Source organism: Branchiostoma floridae, chromosome 1 (genome assembly GCF_000003815.2).
Source record: "Branchiostoma floridae strain S238N-H82 chromosome 1, Bfl_VNyyK, whole genome shotgun sequence".
Classification (NCBI taxonomy): domain Eukaryota; kingdom Metazoa; phylum Chordata; class Leptocardii; order Amphioxiformes; family Branchiostomatidae; genus Branchiostoma; species Branchiostoma floridae.
Window position 1 is genome coordinate 27695249 of NC_049979.1, and position 19252 is coordinate 27714500.

The following is a 19252-nucleotide window of genomic DNA, read 5'->3' on the forward strand; positions in this document are numbered from 1 at the left end:
GCATGGGCTTTTACTTCTCTACACAACCACAGGTGGGAAACAGTTGGCATGGGCTTATACTTCTCTACACAACCACAGGTGGGAAACAGTTGGCATGGGCTTATACATGTATGTCAAACTACTTCTCTACACAACCACACAGGGGAAACAGTTGGCATGGGCTTATATGTCAAACTACTCCATACAGTTGTACAATAAGTTGGACTAACAGCATATACATGTAATGATGGCACAGATATCCCATTTTCTAAAAACGAAAATAGATATAGATACAATTTTCCAAGTCGTAGTATTTCATTAGGTACCTTGAGATGAATAGAAAAAACCTTCATCCACACACACAAACTTCATGTGAAGTCTTCAATCAATTTGGAAATCATCAAGTATGGCTCATTACAGCTTGCACCATCCAAGGAAGTTGAATAATCCCCTATTCAACCTCCTTGCACCATCTAATGTTACATGTAAAAAGACATCCAATATGTTCATATTCATCTTCATCGTCACTCCCATCATTACTCAGGCCACATTGATTTGATTATATGGATGGTATCCTCTCGGAACCCCAAAACTGATGGGAGCGTGCAAATGAAAAGAAAGTTTGCCCTCCAAAAAGTTGAAATCTAAGTGGTCGGGAAGGTTGGACAAATGACATAACTTACAGAATTTGGCTATTTATTTTCACCAGCTTTTTACAATTTACAGTATGGTGGAAAACTATTTTTTGGAAATGGACGAAAAATGATACATATACATATGTCATCCATGTAATTGTATCAACATGGCCTTACCCAACCTTTTACCCTCAGCCCCTTAGAAGTTTTCTATTAGATGGAACACACAATACTATGTCTAACACAGTAGATAGTAATTTTGCAACAGGACTATATGACAGCTGTGCTTTAACAAAGTACCTGCCTCCTTATCCTCATGCTTCAATCGCGGTCCTTTCTTTCCTGCCAGGAAGGTGTGCAGTAATAGAAAGGATCACATCATATCAGATCAGATTAAAGCATTAACCAGTCAGCATTACCATAAACTTAGCTGTCACGTTTACCTGATAAAACCATTCCAAATAGCAGAGCCATTCAGACAAGAACCAAAAGTCAATCAAAAAGTCTTAAGTATGCGTCATTCAGAGCAAATTACATTACAGGGGTGTTCAACATCATCATTCAGTAACTGTTCTACTTAGAGTGATATCAATCCAACTTACCCGTACTGGCATTCCTAAGTACTGCGTTTGTCTAATAAACAATGCCACCATGCACTACCTGTGACTACCCAGTTAAAGGACCATGGTACAAGGTACTGCATTTTTCATTACATTCTCAGTAATAAAACCTTCATGTGTTCATGATCTATGTATGGCAACCTCTTCTGTTGTGTGCTGCCACCAGATTCCATCCACATGCTGTAGAACTGCAGCCGCTGCAGGGAGATCAGGTCTGGCTACATGCTACATGACAAGACTGTACGCCTGAGGTGATCTCCCTACACCAGAGACAGGGCTCACTCCATGGGCGTCTGCATGCATGGTCTTCAGGCACAAGGCTGACACTACATCGCTGCTCTCAAGACGCATTGAACTTATAGGATATCACGATGCTATACTCTTGGATGCATAAACATGTGCCAGTAAAATAACTTGATGCAAGGCCTGTATACAAGCAATCGAAAAAATGAAACCACTGATGCACATTGTGGCAGTACTTTAGGAGGCACAGTAGTAGTCCATCAATCTTAAAATTTTCTCTTTCTATATAGGTTACTTGGGTTCACAAAATGTTTCATAGTATTTTCATATTAGGTTTTAAGCTTCAGATATTAGCATTACTACAAGCACATTCAACACTTGAATGTATAGTCTTATCAAATTGTTCAAGTAGACTTATTCAATTTAAACTTAACAAGTTAATTAAAATTTCTAGTCCTCCCTCTGGCAGGTCACATACAAGCTAGGTGACCACCTTTATAACTATATAAATATATACATTTTGTATTAATAAACTACATAAAATTATTGATAAAACTCTATAATGTAAATTTGCAACATCAACGTCACAGCATCAATTTGTGAGGGTGTTGGAGGGAAATTGTAAATAATATTGCTATTGGTACTCTGTTTAGAAAGGAATTAGATAAAACTTAAATTTAAGACAAAACCTAATACAAAAAGTTTGGTAACTTCATCTTGGTCAATTATGTTTCCATTGCTACCAATGTTGCCTTTAAGCAAGTATTCAAAAATACTGAAATCGTCAAATAGATAGTAGACATGAATTCATCTGAAAGTTCCTGACCTGGAGCTGGTTCTTCTTCCTTTCCTTCCTCCCCTTCCTCCTCCTGCTTGGGTCTCACCAGTCTCAGCTTCCTTAGCAGGTTAACAAAGCGTTGACCAATAGAGGGAGGTGGTGGCTCCTCCTCCTCTTCATCCTGTCAACATTAGGTTGGAAAACCATGAAAATGTCATTCCATCATTGAAAACCTCAAAGTGACACATGTTGTGTTCTGTAACAACAGCTTTAAGTTCTGTCACCAAAGATACAAAAGAATTTCATTACGAACTTAAAATGTTGAATGATTTGTGTGCTGTAACAACAGATGAAGCTTCATCACCAACATCATAAAGGAATTTAATTAGAGTCTGAAGTGATACAGATATTGAATGACTTGTGTTCTATGATCTGTAATAGCAACTAAAATTTCAGCACCAAGGGAAGAAAGGAACATCAGTAGGAGCTTGAAAGTGACACAAGTATTAAATGATTTGGGTTCTGTAACAACAGCTGAAATTTCAACATGAAGGATTTGTTTACATGAAGACAGGATTTTATAACCCCAGTAGAAGTTGGATACTCCACCTAACAGATTCCATTGTAGTGAAATAGACCATTGTTTCGAACATCACAGACAATCATGTCCAGGTTCAGGTCTGGACCTGGACACGATCCTCTGGACCTGAACTGGTCATGTACCTAAGTTTCCTGTACCAGTACCCACCCCTACTGCTGTAAAGAATTTCATTATGAACTTCAAATATTGAGTGATTTGTATACTGTAACAACAAATGAACTTTTATAGCAACAAGGATACAAAGGAATGCCAGTAGACATTTCAAAATGACACGGATATTGAATGATTCATGTGCTAACATTATGACAACAGCTAAAAATTCAGCACCAAGGAGCAGAAGTCACAAAAGGAAATACAAGGAAACACCTACCAAAGGCAAGCCCAAGCCAGTCAGCATGTCATCATGGAAGTAGAACATGGCTTCTCTCATGTCCATTGGTGTGGGACAGTCCTCATTCTCCTCATCATCTTTGAAATCCACCAGATGATTCATCTAAAAAAAGGTAGGGAAAGACTTTTTTTGAGGCCATAAGGGTAGTAGGATGCTGCCTACTTTTTACACCAGCTTTTACCCCCTCCCTCATTGTATTACACCTGAGTGAGAAAATTCATGTTAAGTCACTTCCCAAAGGCACAATATTGGTGGCATATCAGGGTATTCAAACCCAGGACCTCTAGGTTCTGGGCCAAGCACCTGAACCGTTACTCCAACAAGATGCCGTCACAGGCAAAACAAGTTTTTCATGCGACAAACTATGTCGAAGACTAATTGGACTGACTTATACTGCTCTGACTTAAACTGCTCCATTTTCTAAATAAGACCTTTTTTCAAGCTCAGAAAAGTTTCATCCGCAAACATTGATAAAATTCTAGAATGGTGGTCTGGAAATGGATAAATGGTGTCACCTGTTCTTGTGGTGAACACCTGAACTCTTTGGTCTTCCTTGCCGTGACAGCCACCGACATGTGAAGCGCACTCATCACCTCATGGTAGCGCTCAGCTTGGTTCTGTGGGTACAATAACAGTCTTCTATGAGTCCCATTTGTTCCATGTACATGTATAGTCTTAGCATCAGGGTCCTCATTTCAGAAAACAAAAAGGCACTCATCTGTTCTATTTGCCGTCACAATCTAGGGGACATTGGCTGAGAATTTCTCAATAATTATCATTAAAAAAATGTGTGGCCACTCATTGGAAAATTATGTGGCCGTCATGGGCAGGGATTTGGAACCTGTCTGATCCCCATTCAATGTGGCAGGCCATCTTGGGAAGGTTGCTTAATGCTTGCGCCTATGGGGAACAAGAAAAAGTGGACGTTATGGCCAGGGGACTGGCTTGAAAAGGTAGCCGCTTCAACGGGTTTTGCTGTATTTCATTTTCAATTCATGTCTTAATCCTCTGTTATCCATAAGGGACACAATGGTGCAGTGGGATCAATAATTGCACATCTATTGCATTGCATTTACTAACCTTTTGTACTTTACAGGCCCACTGGTCTCCAAATGCAACAATGGACTCCACCTTGTGCCTAAGGTCATTGTCACACAGGTGATGAAGCAGATGGCACATCTGCAGCTTGACTGGTTCCACCAGACCCATTTGTAGTAGTCCATCAGGAACTGTGCCTGATATACATCATACAAAAAATGGTTGGAGTCATCAGACATAGGAAGTGTATTATTTTTATAATTGCCACACAAATGAGTCTTGAAAAATGGCAAAAACCTTCCAAAACACATTATTATAGTATTTCATGAAACAAGACTTTTATGACTTTCTTCGAATGAACATTAACAGTCAGATAAATTTCTTTATTCCAGTTAAACCCTGCTACAATGTGGCTTTTATTCTCATTTGATGGAATAAGAAGTCATAACGTTTTCCAATAACTTAAAGGTACTTACTGTAGGATTTTGCCACCTAAACTGCAAATATTCTAAATTAGCATTAATATTGATATTTGTAACTAATTTCCAGCATATCTTTGCCATTTTCTCACATTTCAAGCATTGGGAAACAACGCAAAATGGACTGCCAACAAACTTCAGTAACAATTTCAGTGGACGATCAAATACGTTCTAGCCCATTCCTTGGTAAATCGGAAAGTTAGACAATATGGTCCTTTATGTCAATGATGCAAAAAGGACTGCCTTTTTGCCCATGCTTACAAACGATGTCCCAACTCACCTGACGCATAGTTCTCATCAAACACACCAGGATGGATCAGGCTGAGAATCAGTCTCTTCTCATCATCATTTAAAATACCTGGGAAAATATACAATGTTCAATTTGATTCTGAAGTGACTGTTCTGAATTAACGCTCATAAATTCTACAATTGTTGTTATACCACTTGACACAAGATTAATTCAGATACATCTAAATGTACAAAACCTATACATACAACATTTTCTAAATATGTTGACAAATAACTTCCACATATAACCTACCTATGAGGAACAGCTTGTCCACAAGTTTTAAAGATGGGCTGAAGGACAGAAAGAAAACAAAAGTTTAAAATCATCCCTTTATCATAAAGAATTCAGACATCAGTATTATGAGATGCAAGTAATCCTAATTCTCACATACATTGTAACTGATACCATTACCATTGTCTTAACAACACACTAATTTGGTGGATGTTTACTACAAAGGTTTGCAAGTACATGTATATAGTACATAAAATTGATCTTTACATGGTCTATGCTACTACGTGTACTTACAAACTACCCTCTATTTATTCTTTCTAAGACTCATTCATATATATGGTGCCCAGCCCCTCCAGCTCTGTCCTACCACTTGCTACATAAAGTAATCAAACACAACAGGGTGTCTGCTACTTTAAAACAGCAACATTTGTATGGTCCAAGTCATTGCCTTATTTGTATGGAATGGAAGAAACAGAGCAAAAACAGTCAGTGAATGTAAACATAAGTTCAGAAATGTTCAGAAATGATACATTGAAGCATATAAACATACACAAAGAGGTTCTCCATGCTTCCTCCAGGCGGGTCCCTGCAGTGCACACCTGCGTGGACCGCAGCTGTCAGCTCCTCCAGTACATACTTCTTCAGTTCTATCAGGTCATAGGGAGGACTGCCCACAAACTTCAGGTCCCCACTACATACACAAAATATCAGCAAATTATTACCATAGCTTTAAATTTGTAACAAGTCATACTTTTACATCTTACTGTTGTGATGTATGTGAGAGGTACAAATGTACTAAGATCAATTATTTTTCTCAATGACGAAATCAATAGCCTTTCTTAAACCTTACTTAAGAGATCGTCTTGAGCTGGTCAGCAAATCCTTTTCCTGAATTTGCATTTTCTATTAAGGTCAAATTTGGCCACAAGATTAAAATCATCACTTTCCAATACTTTTAGATGGTTACACTGAAAATACTACGATGTACATGTAAGCATATTACTTTGGGAACATATAACCACTATGTTAAATGTTCCATCACTTGGTTTTAGGACCAGATCAATCTTTCTATGCTGCTCCAGGTCTAGCAGAAAAAAGGATTGAAGATTGAAATATGCAATATACATATTACAAAGACCCTTATAGAGTTTAAACCTAAGATTTATGGAAGGTTGACAACTTTTTTGTCATCAAAGTTCACAGTGTTGGTAATGATGGTAATAGTTTATTTATCAGTCTCACATTTCTGTGATGAACTCCGGCTTGAGTACTGGAGGTCTGATAGAGGTGGAGGCACAGACACCAGGCAGGAATGGCTTCAGGGCCTCTGAGTCCTCAAACAGGGTGATGGAGCGGGTCTGGTCACTCAGGGGCACGATGTACTCATTCTGGGTCATCATCCTGGAGATATAGAAAGTGATATCAATCCAGCAAAGCACACTGAAGAGCCATTCTTCTACGGGTTACTTCTACAGAGAAGACAGCTGCTACGTCAAGTTTTTACAGGACCTGGTTCATTCTCACTCGCACTGGACTAGTACCCAGTTTATCACGTGTTATTCCCATCAGGCGAGGGTTACACATAGACGTTCTTCCACCAGGGAAATTCATCTACAAAATGTAGCTCTTTTTGAGTAATCTTGCTATCGAAAGATGAACATGTCTCAATTCCAAAGCACCCAACCTAGCCACAGTGCAAAAGGTGGACATTCGAGCTCTTTTTGACGAGCACAGTACAGTAGATGACAGCTAACATTCCATCCTAAGGACTGCAACCCTTTCCGGTTGCATGCATGTCGGGTGATCGATACAGCCATAATTGAACTTATGGCTTCTAGTTACAGACGCAGGGCTGCTAACCACTGGACTACACATAATACCAGAGCACCTGGGGTATTACTGAACATCAACAGATATGAGTTGAATTAAACAACACAAACAAACATGCTTAAAGGCCATGTGCAAGGCAAGACAGAAACCCAACTGTGATCATACAGCCTCACTCTCAAAAGTACATTTAGATATTGGACTGGTTGAACTTATCATTGAGATGATTTGATCCAGCAAATCATTAAATTGGGTTTTTGTATCATTTTGAAATGGAGACAAGTCTGTGGTTACCTGGACTTGACCCTTGACTCCAGATGCATGTCAATCATGAGGTTGTAGAAACCCTTCCTCAACAGTCCTGGCAGATCTGTCAAAGAAATAACTTTCTGTTCATCACTTTGTAAAGCAAAAAAAGTGAAAACAGTCCATTTCAAAATGGGTTTTTTAAGAATTCTAAGAACAAGCAAATAAAGGCAAACATCCCAATCGACTGTTGGACACTAATGGGCTATAGGACCAATGGGCTGTAACAGGGTTCTAGCCAGCATCCATCCTTCCGTTCTTTGACAGAATTTTGCTACTGGGGAACGGACAAAAATTTTGCCCATTCCGTCTTCTGTGATGGGACAAAAACTGGCAAATAAAGATATTAATTGACCCAAGCTGATGTCTACCATGTCTATCAGCAAAATCTGCCCCTCAAATTAAAGGAAATAGTATTTTAGAGGGTCTAGATTTCAAACTTTTCCCAGGGAGCATACACCCGGATCACCCTAGGATTGTTGTGTCTCTGACAGGATTTCCATTCAAAATCCAGGGGACGGAAAAAATATTCAGGCTGGCTAGAACACTGCTCTGAAAGACCAATGGACTGCTCCAGAGGAACTCATCAGCCCATACAAACATTGATCAGGAAGGTGGTACTCACATCTTGACCTTATACAGTACATGAGTTGTTCCCTGTCGATATGCTCAGTCAGGATGTGTGCCACTCTGTAGTTCCCCTCTGCACATACAGCACTGTACATCTTCAGTGTGCCAGCATGGAAACTAGAGTAACAGCAGATGTTAATAATAATAATAATAATAATGGTTTATTGGGTCCATTAAAAAGTACAGATTCGCAGGACTCAGAAATTGGTCCTGAATTGCTCATGTACTAACATAGATTGTAACATGGACAACATAACGAGGACAATTAAAATCGTTTACAAATATCAAACGTATTAAAATACATACAGATTTATATACAGATTGGGTTAACCGATAAAATCGACAGATAGTATAAGGTAAAAACGGCACAGTTCATGAGTTCAGTAGTCGGACGAAGTGCGGAATGGTACTGTTCTTATACCGCTCCGTTCTGGCATTGACAGTGGTCAGTTTGTTGTGTGATCTGGTACGCCTTAAAGACCTTACTGTCACCCATCACACTTTGTCTGGCTTTATTGTCATTACTTTATTTTTACAATTATAGGTTACCTTGTGATAAATTTCATGACAAAATCTTAAAAGAGTAAATTCAAACTTTTTGTATTTGGAACCGCTTTTAAATGACCATAGAGTGATTGTATAAGAAACATCAATGTCAAGGAACACATACTAAGTTAACAAAAATCATACAACAAGGAATCGCTGTATGATTGTTGTATGAAAAATGCAACACTATTGAACTGCACACAAAATCTTAGTACATCATAATCATAGTAGCGCAAACACCCTTAGGGTTGCATTTCCTCAACTATTAATTTTTTTCATAATATTATTGACAAATTTGATAGCCTACCTCAAGAGAATTTCATCGTCAATCAGCTCCAGGAGATCCACACATTTGTGTTCTTCAGGAATGTAACAGGCCATAAATTGCACTAGTGGGGAAAAAGAGGAACGATACAAAACTTAACACAGCATTTAAGCATCTTTCAGTACCTTTAGGATCTGGTGTAAATATACAACAATGGTAATGCAATCAAACCAGCATTCTTACAGCAGTGTTTGAATGCAAAATTCAAACAGGATCTACCCATATACCAAGTATCAAGGTAATCCATCCAGGCATTCTCGAGTTATCTTGTTGACAGAAACACACAATGAACGCTGCGTGTGAAAAACATAACCATCTTGGAGAAGGTAATAAGAGTATTCTCAGTGCAAACTTCCAAATGCACAGTCATGCAGACATTTACTGATACCCAACAACAGCCAGGTACCCAAACATTTCTTTATCAAACTCTTCATGTTATCGTTGTCATAGAAAGCCACAATCGGCCCTTTAAGCAAATAGATTTTACTGCATGTGAATGGAGCCGCCAAAGTGTAAGGTACTCTGCATTCAATAGCACAACATGCCCATTTCTGTGTTGTACGTAGATGCAGACTAGAGGAGATACACATGTACTCGTGACTGTGTTTTTTACACTGTTTGAATCTGTTATGATACCTGCAATTAGGCAACAGGCAAGAATTTGCAATAAACTTATTATCATTATAGAAGTAAGGACTGTATCTGACCAGGCTCGATACACTCCATGTGATAGCCCTTGGTCGGAGACTCCTTGAAGCTGCGCACGTCCAGGCACTTGGCTGGCATCCTCTTCCAGGATGTCGGCTTGAGAAGCTGCATCTCGACCCTGGCCGGGCACTGAGGCACGGGGTTACCCGCCTCACTCTTGAAGTAGACTGCAGACAGGGGGAGGCAGGTCTGCAAAAAAAACAGAGACAGTGAAATGTTAGACCAAGGGGGCAGTAGGTAAAAAGGTTCACTGTTTGGCAAGTCAGCTATTTCATTTAATCTACATGTATCTTGTCATCTCTTTGGGTCCTGACAAGAAAAGGCATTATATGTACAATAGGGAAACATTAAGTCAAATGTCTGCCAGCTCTTTGTTATAGTTTTCTGCATAGAAATGCATGATTTTGAGAAAACACACTTCAATGTACATGTATCAACCTTCTTTTCAGCAACAAAACTTCAAATTATTTATTCAACGATCATGAAAAAAAATTTTTTTGCCTCAATTAAAGAATGTCCTTACGAGCTACATGCACAAACAAATAGCTTTATTTTTCTTGATAAGCCAAAGGAACATATCTAGGTTGATACTCAACCCTTACCAGTACCATACTACCAATGATCGTTCAGTATTCAAACCACAAATCTCTGGATTTCTCTTGTTTACATTTTTACACCCAAAGCTATGCACTCATTAAGTTTTCTTTTCTTTATTGTGAAAAATGCAATGTGTAAAGTTAGAAGAATGCCCAGAGGAATCAGAGTTTGTGAATTTTGTGCTCACCTTACTCTTGCCCAGCTCCACCTGCACCATGTCATGTGCAGAAGGATCACAGAATACAGCAGGGAAAACCTTCATCCCGGGCTCCACCTGAAATACATAAGGGATACATGGTTATTGGTTTGTATAGTTATGTTGTGTGAAGGATAAAGGATACCAACTAGTGGTATACAACACAGCATATTCTGTATTACCCGAGGTACATGTACCAGTCTGACCCACAGGAGGGATGGGACTGAAGATGATGCAGAATACAGAGTTGTATTGTTGTATGTCATGCGCACTGGCAAAAACACACATTTTAAAGCAAAATACACCAGAGTTTGAGAAAATTTGGCATCCTCAAATAAAGAATTGTTACAACGTCAATTGCAATGTATTCAGATTATCAACAGTGGTGCACTCAGTGCACACAAAGTACATTTGAATTATTCAATGGAAGCCTATGGCATGTGATAACAAGTTATCACCTGGTCGAGAACACCCGTATCGAACGTTATCATGGCCAAGGTATGACATAAATGTATGTACAGGATAAAGAATACTGACTAATGTAATACTTAATGAGCAAATATTTCCACACCTTGAACTCCATTGTCCCAATGGGCATACATATACCTGTAGATGTAGTTACAATTTCTAGTTTTCATTCCCTTACAAATTTGTACATGTACATGTAGAAGGCAGGATATGATAATGACTGACCTGGAAGGTGGTGGTCAGCTCTTTGCCATAGGCAGAGAAGGACAGTACTCCGGTGGCCACGTTGGCCATGCAGCCAATGACGAGACCTCGCTTAGCTCCCTCTGGGCCCATGGCTGCTGCGTAGTCACCAGCACAGATCATGAAACAGTTCTGACGAGTGATTCTGTCAAATGGTTAAAAAAAGTTGTTAACAACTTGATGACCAAGATTTCTAACTGAATCTGTTAAGGCACAAGAGGAAGTGAAAGAAACAATACAAATTACATGTTTTTACTCACACATGTAATATACTATATAATGCTCAGATTCTACTGATCTAGCTAGACTTAAACTTGAAAATCCATCCATAAAACATGTTTTACAGAAGTCTGCCTGGTGGATACTAGACTGACGGCCGTTTTTACACACAAAAATGGAAAGACTGATACAAATCACAATTTTCACAAATATATATAACTCGCATCCACTGAACTTAAGGGGGAGCTAAACTTAAGATTGAAATCTATACTCTGCTCAATATACTCTGGTCCTCCACTTTTGTTTTACAGAATGTTGTCTTATAATATAGCTATATAGTTACAAATTGTAGTCATAGTCTGACTGACAACTGAGGGGATACAGGAGACAATTCAGGGCTGTCCCCCTGTTGACGGAATTTTATGACATCAGGGATTAGCACATCCCAATCAGTTCTGACAGAATTATATAAAACAAGTGAGAACTTGACTTTGGGGTACATTTAGCATATTATAGACAGCTTTTCATTCTTACTGTGCAATGCTGATATTGTAATATCTTAGAGATGAAAACTAAGAGAAGACGTACGTCTCATAGACATTCCCATGTTCGTCACCCATGGTGCAGGTAACCTGTCTGATCTTCAGGGGATCGAAGTCCCTCTCGTACTGGTGGAAGTCAGTCGTACAGTAGCCCACATACACCTGGTTTGGATCCTGCTGTGGGAAAATCCTGACAGCCCAGTAGTATGTGGTAACCTACGGAAAGTAACAGAGATAACGTTTCAACAAGGAAAGGTAATATTCACAAGTAAATGCAGCATATTTAACTTGAAACCTTAAGCCTACCCAAGACATGTAGAATTGATTTAAAAAGTTAATAGAAAACAGTTATGCAAAACTGAAGTGTTCCAAAAATAAAATTTGTCCAATATGACACGAAATTTCAGGTCCTTTGGCCCTAAAATAAGTTTAATCTACGACCGAAATGGTAGGATGAGAGGAAGAAAAGTCAGGTGGAAAATATTATCTCAATATCCAAAGCAGTGCCATACAGTTCAGGATTCAACCCTCCAACTTAAGATCTAAATCTACACTTACTACATGTTGTGCAAACGTTTTGTATGGAGATTCATGTGGGTAGCCATATGTTCAAGTAGCCATACCATCATGTACATGTACAAGTAGCCATGCCATCGCACCCATCCTTTCTTTTCCAAAAGCCTTTCCAATCAGCTTGAATCTTAACAGTCTCCTCGGTAACCTTTCTTTACAAATTTACAGCCAAATGATAAACAAAACTGTGACTGACTTTGCTCCAGTCAGGCTCTTCCTCCTCTGGCTCCGTTGGTGTTGCGGGTGATTCAGGCTCCATGATGACAGAGGCTGGTCTCTTTCTCTTCAGGAGGGTGTCGAGGGGTTTCTTCTTGGGCTTCTTTTCCTTGGAGGAGTCCAGTTCCCCCATCCTCTCCAGAGACTTCTCTGCCAACATCTTCAGCCTGTCCCTCTCCGTCATGTCGTCCTTGAACTTGGGTTTCTCTTCGCTGAACTGTCCTTCTTTGCTCTTGACCAGAGCCTCGAAATCAGTGTCAACTGCAACAAGTAGAGAAGTTTGAAACTACATGCACAGTGACTTAGAGGAAGGTCAGTGATGCTTATTTGCATTGATTTGGGGTATAATTAAGTTGATGACCCATTACGACATGTTATGGTGTCAAAAGACCTGGTTATTTGCTATAACCACTGAAGAATGTCACTGAGTGTGGAAGTGAAGCATATGACATGATTGATTAATGTCATCTGATTACATTTTACGAGTAATAATCAAAATGTTCTTGGCTTGGAGACAAAAAAAAGAACAATGCATGGAACAATTTCTAAACAACATTAAGCTGCTGAATGCTAATTATATTATCTAAAATATGATGATTTGGTTGACTGATAATAGTTTAGGACCTGGTTGTCATGAAAGGGACACTTCCTTGATCAGCAGATAGAAAATGACATAAAAAACACACATGTTGCATTATCATTACATAATGTACAATGATGAAGATTCATCAAAGGAGATCTTGCCTATTCACGAAATTTCCTGTTTTTCAATATTTTAGAAATTGTGCTATAATTCCCCAATTTGGTGACTGATTGACACCTGTTGGCAACAAATTCATGACTTGTTGGCAACTCTTAAAAAATGTCTTTAGCAAACAGTCACCAACAGGCAAAACCCTGTGACATACCCACTTTACTGACCTTTGTCAAGAATGGGATCAAACTCCTCCTCAGTCCTGACTCTGGGCCTGGTGAACCTGTCCCTCATCTTGACAGGCAGGCTGAGCCGCATGTACACAAAGTTGGGCTCGTCCTGCTTGGTGCTGATCTTCTTGTGCACTACTTTCAGGGAGGGCGGTGCTTTGGCACTGAGCAAACAACAACAAGGTAACAGATCAGAAAAGTAGTAGATATAGAACAATGAGAGAGAGAGAGAGGGAACTTTATTGCACGACAATTGTAACAGGTATGATGTGTGGAAACTTGTAAATATACATGGCAGTTGAGATATTGATTATATCTGCCGGGTCCTTGTCAACTGATGGACTAATGACAATATACATTAACTAACAATATTTAAGAACTAAACTTAATGAATGGCAATAAAGACATCTAACTGTCAAAAATGATATGATGCTGACAAGAATTAGTTTTGGAAGTGTACTGACTTTCCAACATCTATTCCATATGATGCCAAAATGCACCATTTCCTAACTTACATTATAGCCATGTCATTCAATTAACATGTATATTTGCCTTTGGGCCCAAGATTTCTGTTAACAAGTTTACCAAACAGTAACTGACAGTGTACAGTCATGGTTCCACACTTGCAGACGCAAGATAACATTTCACCTCTGGGCATACATGACATGTATTTTTTGTATGACACTAGTCAGACAGTCTTGAAAACATGAGGAGAGTTTCCCTACCCAGGAGGGATCCTGATGACATCAATCTCATCATTACTGATGTTGCTGAACAGAGGAAGATGATGGACCGTGTACCACATAGTCATGGGCCTCTTCATGTTCCTGTTGGATACAAATAACACTTGATACATGACATACATGGGAGTTGTTATGTATCATATAAAGGTCCAGGAAATTAAAACTGCTAACACAGCAGTCAGGAAGTAGGATACGGAAGGCAAAGAACTGGAAGATGCACAACCCTAACATGCATCTCTGCACACTCAATAAAAATGCTTTTTGAAACCTTTATCTACATTTGTATATTAGCAATAATCCATGCATATGAATCTGACAGATGATACAATACTACAAGACTTACACACAGAACGGTTCATAGCCCTCTTTCAGCCCATGGACTGTGAAAAACTTGAAAGTAGAGGCATCCTAGGGAAAGAAGAGCAACTTCAATTAGATAACAAAAAAATATGAAGATGCTATTCATGATGGTATTCCTAAAAGAATTATAATAAACCATTAATTTTGATGTCTTGTACATGGATCACTACAGTAACAAGATTGTTTATTTTCTTGAAGAAAAAAAAGCATGTTTGTCTGTTCTTTGCATTAGGAGATTAAGTTTTAATTGGAGTGTGTGCATAGTGTATGCATGTGTGATCATGTACTATGTGACTGTTAAAGGGACATAATGTAAAAAATAAAGTTACTGTTTTCGGTCATTTTTCTGCATTATGAGTTGAGTCTACCTTATTACACTGCACAGCAATATTTACAACGCATTGATACGGCTTTGTAGTGCCGTGAGGACGTCTTGAAATATGCGCACTTCCCATCGCCGCTTGAGTTGTCCGCCATTTTATCCAACTCTCCGACGAACCAAGGCGCGCTCTAGAACGTTATTCGGTGGTTCGCTCGAATCATTACTGAAGTTTGTTGCTCCGAGGATCTGCGACCGCAACGGTCGATTCGGAAATCTAGGACTGACTTACTTCCGGGTAGGCTACCCGGAAGTAAGTGAATTTGCTCGGGGCTTACTTTGGCGTTGTTAATTAGCGCTAGAAATGTGATAAAATGACGCAGATAAGTTGGAAATAAGTTACAAATGTCACTCTGACTTGAGATTTTAAAGTTCAGAACATTTGAAATTTTGGCGCCATAATTTTACAATATGTCCCTTTAACATTCTGTATATTTTGTATATACATGTAGTTACTGTATTACATAATTTCAGTAGACAAAGTGTGAATATGAAGCTTCGAAGGTGTTCAACATACGTGTCCGAGGTTTAGCCTGGCCTTCTCTCCCTTTGCAAGACTGCATGCTGGTACGTAACCTGTAAAGAAATGTCAATACAATTGTTACATCAGTCAAGGCAAATGAACATGCTCAATCTCCAACCTAATATTCATAGTTCTATCAACACAGTTACAATAGTGCTGTGCAGTTAAGACAAAATTTCAGGTTAGACATTGCTGTCAAAAAGTATGACGATCACTACTCACCCTCTCCGATTTCAATGTCCTTAAAAGCAACTTCCTGTCCATTCTTGTCTACCATCAGCTCACCATTGTAGGTGAAGCCTACACAGTAAATAGAACACAGTACAAGTTTGAGATAATACCAATCTTCACAAGAAAATACAAAGCACTAACATGAGGTTTAGGACCATGGTAGTAACACTCACTGTGCCAAGTGTCACACAACTCACTAGAAGCTATTTAATTTCCACTTAATGTTAAGAAAACGTAAGGATATGTAGTACTCTCTTCAAGGAACGTACTGCAGAATTTTGGCGCCTGAATTGAAAATATTCTTGATTCAAAAATCACCCGTCAGATTGGCATTTTTACCTTCTTTTCAACATGTGCACATAATTTCTTGACATTGATAGCCTTGGCACATCATGTAAACAACGCAAAAACTTGAGCACCCCAAACGTATTTGGAATTCTGGGCTTTGGCGGAAAGTTGGACAACATGACGAACAAGTCAAGGAGCAGTGGAAAGTGCTCTTACTTCTGAGACGTTCTCATAACACAACAAAGTCTACCTAACCTGTAAGGACAGTACATGTAGATATATGTATAACTTACTGATGTGTCTATCATTCAGGTCCAGTAGACATCCCACCACATCACCAGGCCTCCATGTTCGGCCGAAACTTTCGTGATGACCGTGCCATTTCAGCCCCTGTAATAGAACGCAACAACACAGATGCAAGTCAATTTCTGCTTTCTACCAAATTCTATTCCTGGTTCCTACCAAGTTTCATCAATAATACCAAAATGCAATCCCTGAACAGCTACAGTGACTACCAGTATATAGTCATACATGTTCATTTCTTTTAAACTTAGTAGTATCTAATATTAATAAAAAAATCATCACAAAATCCAAATCCTCACTGAAATCTTTGTAGTACACACAATCAGTGTTTTATTCTACCAGTTTTTTAAAGAAAGTTTAGCATTGTACTAATCTTGTTATTCGTTTATCATCACAAAACCTAAGGCTGACATTTGCTCGAGAGCAAATACAGCATATTTCAGCCATCTCCCTCCCCATGCAACAATAGACTGTTCCAAAATCAAGAAGAGACATGACAAAGATATATTTCAATCCATGTATGGATTGAAATATATCTTACCATACCTGTGGTATGGTTGAAATATAATCATGAAGGGTTACTCACATAAAAGCCATCAAAGGCATATGAGAGGTTGTCTGAACCAAGATCCTCATCAGACCTGGTGAGTGGCGAGCACCAGCCCACCCTCATGTTGCCTGTATCCACAATTTCAAACTCAAAGTACCACTTCCCCTTCTTCACCGCGTACGTCTTCTCTCCGCGGTACGTCCTTAGCCGAGTCTTCTTGGAACCATTGGCTCCCCTCAAAAGAGCTGAAAAAGCAGTGTGGAAAATCAAGCCTGGTAGTCACAGTGTCTTTGGTGCAGTGACCATGACACTTGTCTTGTATATCCACAACATAAGAGGCTTACAAGAGAAGGACCTTTGTATGAACTCATTTCTTGATTATCAATGGTATGATACCTTACATGTACGCTAATTATCTTTGATGTAAATTCATTTCTGTCTACTCTATAAAGCCACAATGATTCACTTAATATATGGATCATATCCTCTGGGCACCACAAAACTGATGCGAGTATGCAAATAGAAAAAGAGTTGGATAAAAAGAAAGAAATAGCCTTCATTACAAAATTTAAATGGTCAAGAAGGTTAAACAAATGACTGATCATGCAGAGTATGGTATACTTAACAGTTCTGTATTTTTGTTCTTTCATGTCTTCTTTGACTTTGTAAAACTTTGTTTGGGGCTTTCAGCTTACTTGTTACACATGGCAAAAATTTCTTGCACCTAAACATCTATACAAATGTACGTGCTCGACACAAAACTTGCAGTATAGTTCCAATCTTTTCTTTTGGGGAAACAGAGGACTGTTTTTTGGAAATGAAGGAAATTAAAACTCATGTGTGCGCAGATACTCATCCATACATGTATAATCAAGTCAGTGTGGTCCAAGTACAGCTGCATTGCATTCATCTTAAAGGCGCCAAGACACGATGGTCAAATTTGGCCCAAAAGTTTCCATTCGAACGTAGAGTATCGGGTTACCGGAGCTCCCGCGTGGTCCCCGCGGAGGGCTGACGGTGGCTAAAACATCTTCTACAAGATCGTGATAGTTAGAAAAGCAACCCCTCGCACGTGTCTCGTCGAGATTAAATGAAAATTGGCAATGTGTACACGTCAAATCTTGCCGTGTACGTGTGCTGCACAGTTTCGTTTCAATGTTTTCTGAAATATGCCTAGTTGGTTGATTTAGAAAGGGTGTTTGTTGCACAAAAAAGCAAATACCATATTCAGATCGGTCCTAAATTTGAATGAAAATCCAAATCTTTTATATCATATGAGTAATGATTGTAAGATTAAACTTTCTGTCTTAGGGATTTTTCAACTTGTGCTTAGAACTATTTTTACAGACAATATAAGGTCGAAAAATCATGTTTTTCACACTCAAAGACTCGTAATTCAAAATTGCCTCCATATTCCAAAAATCCCTAAGACACAAACCTGGAGATATTAGTTGTCGACAATATAAGTCCTGAAAGAGTTGTTTTGCACGCGTTTTGTAAGCGATTTAAATACCATGTTTGGCCGTATGTCGAGCCGCACTGATAGGGACATGGGGTAATTGATACCGCCGTAAACATGTGTTGTGATATTCAAGGTCACCAATAATGACGCCAGCAGCTTTGTTACATGTCACATGTTCCAAACTTGGCGGCAGCAAAACTAAGCTTGCCAGATAACGTTTTATATTTGCGAAAAAGTTAGTTTTTCTTCTGACGCACGGCACTCAGGAAAACAAGGGTGTTTTATGCGTGTTTACTGTCACAACCTGCGGATGACCGCGGGTGACCTCTAATAGAACGTCCGTTCTTTTCGATCACGTCAGCGTTCTGTTCGATTACGTCAGATGGAACATGATTCGTGTTCTAAATCCCCCAATAGAATATTGACATTTACTTCACCATACTAACACATTTGTATTATCATTTCGTACTTTCAGTGTTTTAAAGGATGCACAATCATGCCGCAAACAAACCCATTTGATTTACTGGGTCCATCAATAAATCAGCACAGAATCGAGCCAGTTTTCCGTCGGTAATATTCAAATGCGTGAGGTCAACAAGCGAATTGAATCTGATTCGCCCGGTCGCAAATCAAAACCTGATTCGAACAAGTGACAATATCTCCAGAAGCGTCTGTGATGGATTGGTCATGTTCGCGTACGTTCCAAAAATTTGAAATAATGGCACGTGCAGCGCTCAGATTTTCAATGAGTTCTCACTACCCAACAACTTCTCATCTTCGCTCAATGACAGTGGATGTGCAATGAGATA

General features: G+C 39.1%; 1 protein-coding gene across 1 annotated transcript in view; it reads right to left on the bottom strand.

The window, feature by feature from the left end:
- Positions 1 to 19252, bottom strand: part of LOC118419221 (ryanodine receptor 3-like) — a 129206-nt gene that overhangs the window by 76274 nt on the left and 33680 nt on the right. Inside the window, exons 29-51 of the mRNA XM_035825574.1 lie at positions 17018 to 17226; positions 16422 to 16518; positions 15832 to 15909; positions 15604 to 15662; positions 14691 to 14755; positions 14330 to 14431; positions 13602 to 13768; positions 12661 to 12941; positions 11938 to 12107; positions 11113 to 11275; positions 10411 to 10497; positions 9626 to 9815; positions 8901 to 8982; positions 8043 to 8164; positions 7406 to 7481; positions 6527 to 6685; positions 5835 to 5975; positions 5306 to 5343; positions 5045 to 5122; positions 4328 to 4482; positions 3763 to 3864; positions 3227 to 3349; positions 2304 to 2436 (exon numbers count right to left, since the gene is read on the bottom strand). Coding sequence (XP_035681467.1) covers positions 2304 to 2436; positions 3227 to 3349; positions 3763 to 3864; positions 4328 to 4482; positions 5045 to 5122; positions 5306 to 5343; positions 5835 to 5975; positions 6527 to 6685; positions 7406 to 7481; positions 8043 to 8164; positions 8901 to 8982; positions 9626 to 9815; positions 10411 to 10497; positions 11113 to 11275; positions 11938 to 12107; positions 12661 to 12941; positions 13602 to 13768; positions 14330 to 14431; positions 14691 to 14755; positions 15604 to 15662; positions 15832 to 15909; positions 16422 to 16518; positions 17018 to 17226 — 2877 coding nt within the window. The remainder of the gene's footprint in view (positions 1 to 2303; positions 2437 to 3226; positions 3350 to 3762; positions 3865 to 4327; positions 4483 to 5044; positions 5123 to 5305; positions 5344 to 5834; positions 5976 to 6526; positions 6686 to 7405; positions 7482 to 8042; positions 8165 to 8900; positions 8983 to 9625; positions 9816 to 10410; positions 10498 to 11112; positions 11276 to 11937; positions 12108 to 12660; positions 12942 to 13601; positions 13769 to 14329; positions 14432 to 14690; positions 14756 to 15603; positions 15663 to 15831; positions 15910 to 16421; positions 16519 to 17017; positions 17227 to 19252) is intronic.